The sequence below is a fragment of the Orbicella franksi genome, chromosome 14 (assembly GCF_964199315.1).
Source record: "Orbicella franksi chromosome 14, jaOrbFran1.1, whole genome shotgun sequence".
Classification (NCBI taxonomy): Eukaryota; Metazoa; Cnidaria; class Anthozoa; order Scleractinia; family Merulinidae; genus Orbicella; species Orbicella franksi.
The window spans coordinates 3,593,253-3,598,751 of NC_138158.1; the positions used below are offsets into that span (position 1 = coordinate 3,593,253).

Genomic DNA, 5,499 nt, shown 5'->3' on the forward strand with positions numbered 1-5,499 from the left:
CTAGATATGTAACTGATATATACAAACGTCTTCAGTCTCTTTCTTCAAAATAAATAGTGTCCTTTATCTTTGATAAACAAGATTAAATTATTATTAACATCTTATTGTTAACTTAGTTTTAAATTAGCCGACTGAACGTGTCATGTCCTCTGATTGGCGGTGGCCATCTTGGATCTTGGCGACGAGAAGAACCTGGCGCCATGTGTGAGAGGAAATTTGAATGTATTTGACAAGTGCTAACACCGCATTAGCGAAATATACAACCTGGGTGGAAGGGGTACTCCCTTCTTTGAGCTTTATGGGTATGTGCGGCCCCAAAGGGTATGGTTTTTTAGCCGTTTAGTCAGAAATAGGGTATCGACGATTTTGGCCATTTGGTCTTAATTAGGGGATGGTTTTTGAACCCTAGTCTTGAATTAGGTATATTTTTAGAAGAAGCTACACTACCCAACAAAAGCATATAAACATTGTCTTTAAAATATCTTAAATTTGGTCAGGTCATTAATGGAGTAGGGAAATTCGCAGGTAAGGGTAAGGGTTTTGGGAAGCGGGCCGCACACCAACAACCAATTTTTCTGAGAGTACCCCTGGCAAGAACTCGACTTGTCATTAACGATTACTTGAGAGATGAGAGTGAATTCACGCTTTCAACACTACTGCTTATAGAACGGAGTCTTGAGTAGCCGGCTTGACTGTGGCAACAATCCTCTTTGCGAAATGACAATACAAGCAACAAACATGATAGAGTGCTAATCGCGAACAGAAAGCCCGCTAACAAAACCAAGTAGTGGCGCGGTAAAACTATTTCGCATTTGTCAGAGGTATTGTAATTGAAGTTTCCACCATTGCGTTCCTGCTGGCATTGTCTGGCGTTGCACTTGAATGAGCATGCTCCGGATAGACACCGCTGTCTACAAAAGGCGACGTCGCTTGTGCACTCCATGTGACAGTTGTGACATTTCTGATGGCATACCCGTGATGAGCACGTGATAACCACGCAGCTGGGATCAGCACAAACCTGGTTGCATTTTGTGAAGGCGTGGTTATTGTCCGTCACGCCGCAATCACATGATCGGTTGTTGCAGCGTTGTAAGCAGGTGTTTGAGACTACCACGTCACATTGTTGTGTCATAGTTACTACAGCCAGAAGTACAGTGAAGATCAAAATCTGACCAAACATGTTCAGTCAAGTCTGAAAGAGAAAGATCACTCGTTAGGTTAACGGGCAATTAAATTGACTTTTTAATACGAATCAAGACCAAAATTTTCGAACTTTCCGAGGAGAAACAGCGATAAACACTATCGAGTTGAAACACAGTCTTCGGACAAAGAAGAGACACTATATTGTCCAGGCCGGGGTTTTTCACCCATTTGTCATATAGGAATTCCCTTTCTATTCAGCTCGGTATTTGGGTAGATTTTTTTTGTACTACTCTAAATCAAATGGCGTAAATATTGCGTCGCTTCAATACAAGTTTGAAATTTTGATCGTGAATCGAGCAAACGTTAGATTGACCCTCAGTACAATGTTTCCAGTTAAAGACAATTGAACTGAGACGTACTGTGTCATGCTGTTTTGAACAGAGATGAGCGGTCTACAGAGTCGTCGGTTTTCTAATTAGATAAATTACCCAAGTCGTGGAATGCAGATTGTATGCCAGCGCTAGCCTGTGACTACTCCGTGACAAGGGTAAAATAAATCAATTTACTTCTGGCATTCAATTGACGCATTAAATTGTAAGGGCTAAAGGTGTCTTAGACTCGAAGATATAGGCAAAAGTTGAAACGATAGCCGTTTCTTTGCATTTTGAATATTTGCTTTGGCTGTTTTTAGCTCCATATCGAAAGCGAGGTTTTCATTGCGCCAGACTGAAAGAACTGCTTCCTTCTACCCTGTCTGGCGGAGGACAGAGAGATCTTCAAAGAGGCTCAAACCTACACACGTAACTTTTACGGTTATAGCCAATAAAATTAATAAAACAAGGCTATCAAAGGAAACTATAAGCATACCAACCTTCAAACGACTGTTGTTTGTCTCGCTAAACAAGGCTTAAACCGACTTTTTGCTTTGAGGTATCTGTCTGTATTTGACTTGTGAAATTGCCGTATAAGCAATTTTCATCAGACGCTAATGGACTGAATGTGATTAATAAGCGCTATTTATAAGGGAAAACCCCTTAGTGACCTCAGCATTCCATTGTCCTGATAAGAGTAAGGCGGAAAAGAAGGCAAATAACGGTTTCTCAGAAAATGAGGAACTTTAAGAACGCGCTGTATTGAGATGAGGTATGTTAATTTACATCACGTACACTGGAAGATGTTAAGATATGCTTTTTCAGACACGCCACTTTCAAGTTTGGTTTCATCACTTTCTGTTTACCCTACTCGTGATCACAGAACGCTGTCGGATAAAACGGTCAGGTCAAAAGGATGAAATAATCTCCCTTTCTGTTTGTTTTTCCATGGAAACACTACAACAAAAAAAACATAAAGATTTGACAGCTCCAAGTACTTTGAACTAGGCCTTTCTTGACAAACAATTGCTGAAATTGGTTCGGCTAAATATTTTCTAATCAATAGCAGAAAATCCGATTTTTACCCCCAGATGTATTTAACTTGGTCTTCGCCCATGAGTGTCGACTCGACCCAGCTTCAGTCTCTGTCTGTAAGAGTTAGCTGAAATGACTAAGTTATGCATGCTCACGAAAAAAGCGCCATACTGTTTGGACCGCTTGAAAATCATTGCCGTAATAATAAGTCTTTTTTGTTTTCTTTTCGTTTTCGTCAATTAATAAAAAAAAGGAGTATTTGTAAGGTTGATCAAAGGTTGATCAAAAACGTAAAAAAAAAAACAGTTTTCAGGACGTATTTCCGGTTGTAATGTTCTTCTCGGAAGTTGCGAAATGATCCTATACCTTTACGTGTTTCACTCAATCGTTTAAACTTTACGCACGAAAGCGAAGGTCTGGATCTTTCTCTGTTGGAAGATGCACGTACTGCGACTCATTCGAAGTGTAGGCAGACAATTTGAAATGCAAAGTTTGTACAACACAATGGACTTGGGCAAATTTAATTACATTCAGTCACTGGAATGATGAATGCGAAAATGTAAAAGGAACAGAGCGTTTTCTGTCACGTGGCCAGCAGCCATGCAAGTTTATTGGAACGAAAGAAAGTGTTTACATATGAAAAGAGTTCAACTCTCACAATCACAGGAATGGTTTGGGACATCAACATGGCCGCCGTTTCATTGTCTTAGGACGCCAATATGGCTGCTGTCACGTCATGTGAAAACACTTTATACCAGACTCTCCTTGAAAGACTTGAGCTAGTCTTTTACAAACCGAAGATACAAAGAACTGCACAAAAATATCCAATATCAGACAAAATAGTCAAAATAAATACTTTGGTTTTGGATTACCTATAACAGTGGACTAAATGCAAGAGATACTGAGATTACTTAACCACCCCCCACTCCCCACCCCCTTCCCCGCCCCAACTTAGGGTTTTTTTGTACAAGAAGTCAAAAGCTATGAAATTTAAATTCCTTTGAGTTTGAAACGAGCCTTCGTCTTCTAAACTGCAGTGAAGACTGCTTATTTTGAATAGCCCTTTTCAAGGTTAACTTTTCTCATTTGCATAACAATGTAATCCAACTCGGGTAGAGACTCCAATTCCTTCTATGGGCAACTCATACTGTTTGCCAAACATGTTTGATACCATTTGGTCATTCTGTACAACATCAACATGTCTGGTCATCAAACAACGTTTCATCATGTTTGATCGCCAAACATTTTCTGTTTGGACAGGGCCTTAGATTATATTATAATGCATATATGAGAAAAGTTAACCGTGAAAAGGGCTATAGTCCTTTTGGCAATGTTTCAATTAGACGGGTTGTTTTTTACATCTGCTATTTCAATGCGTGAAACTGTTCTAATGCCTTTTAGAACGTTTTAGAACATACCGTAAAACAAAATATTCGCAATACACTTGTTGCAACAAGTTTTTGGCGTTAGTCGAAAACCGAGAGATTGTCTGCTTGTCAAATTTCACGTCCGTTTTTGAACACTTTGATCCTTGCCTTCGACAGTCACGAATTCCTGTTGACTCAATTAGCCATGGGTCCCGTTATTCTACCGGGTCTTTTCACGTCTCGTTACCGTATCTGTACTCTGATCGGTCTCAATATCAAGATTTCTAGAAACTAACCTGATTCCAGCGAAATTCTGAGCGGCAGTGCAAACAAATTCGTCCACGCTGAAAACAATTATGAGCTGAATCCCTCAAGACTTAAGCGGAGTCAGCGCCCCCAAATAAAACGTGCGTTTTCTAACGAACTATCAAATATGGTCACAACGTGGAACCTTAGTGATTTTCGTCATCAAGAGTCTTTTGTCATGACAGTTGACTTCCTGCTTACCAGCAGATGTTTTCCTAGCTAAATACAAGACACGAAATCAATAAAAAAAACAATAGTTGGAACGATCTGCGCGGAACTAGTGCAGTTGAGCACAATTCCTGTGCAAATTTCCAATTTTCAGGTTGTTTTAATTAAAACATTGAATTTATTTTTTAGGTTTGTTTTAAAATTGTCACGTAACAATTCTTGGTAGCCTCTCAACTTCCTTACATGAACGTTACAAAATAGCCAGGAAAATTGACAAGATATAGGAACGTTCGGTCTTGAGATCCACTAAGTGAATTCTGAGCCATTCAGGTCTTGGATGACTTATGCAAAGTTGATTAATCAGCAGGAACGAATTTATAAACTGACGTTGTGTATACACTTGCTAAAACAGGCGTCACCGGATACAGTAAAAAAGTCCTGGTTACCTCCAGGTCGCATCTTTAGGCTTTTAATGTTCAATAACACGTCTGGAAACCAACTGAAGCTCACGCAAAGCGGATTATATATTGTCTATACATTACTTTATCCTTGTATTACCTAGCCCTGAAGAATTGTTGTAAGAAATGTTCCGTTTGAAATTTTGTATAAACTTTCCTTGAGCTGAATTGCAACTAAATGTGTCTGAACATAATAAACACTGAGTCCATGAAGTGAAAGCGTGCAAATATATTTTTTTGAAGTCACAAAGCTGGTTTAACTGGTTAGAGACTCCCGTTTTAAAAAATCTCCTTAACACCATGGGGCAAAATACATTTTTGTTTGGATATTACTTGGATGCTAAGTCGGAGAATTTGCATCGAATAGAAAGAGAGACCACATAGAGAACTTTAGCAGCTGCAGTGCGTACGATCACATGTGCACATGTTTTGTATCTTAGTTTAACACTTAGCGAAATTTCGCAGTTTTCACTTGGACGGGGGTGTTAAGACCTGTCTCAGACCTGCCTTATGAGGGCATTGTGAAGGGCTTTTGCTGATGGTCTTATCGATAATGATGAAAGAGCATAACTTCTTCTAAAAAACGATACCCAATTCAATACTAGAGTGCAAAAAGCGTACCCTATTTGAGACCAAAATGGGTAATATCGA

General features: G+C 39.4%; 2 protein-coding genes across 3 annotated transcripts in view; one reads left to right on the forward strand and one right to left on the reverse strand.

The window, feature by feature from the left end:
• Positions 1–5,499, forward strand: part of LOC145467895 (uncharacterized) — a 195,093-nt gene that overhangs the window by 52,396 nt on the left and 137,198 nt on the right. The window lies entirely within an intron of this gene.
• Positions 609–4,500, reverse strand: LOC145468428 (uncharacterized). Of its 2 annotated transcripts, none has more exons than XM_081452138.1 (2): positions 4,213–4,500; positions 609–1,192 (listed from the first exon to the last, which is right to left on the reverse strand). In XM_081452138.1, the coding sequence occupies exon 2, from the start codon at positions 1,178–1,180 to the stop codon at positions 617–619; it is 564 nt and encodes a 187-aa protein (XP_081308264.1). In that variant the 5' UTR covers positions 1,181–1,192; positions 4,213–4,500; the 3' UTR covers positions 609–616. The 2 variants fall into 2 exon arrangements, with proteins under 2 accessions (XP_081308264.1, XP_081308263.1); XM_081452137.1 differs by having other exon boundaries at positions 2,015–4,500.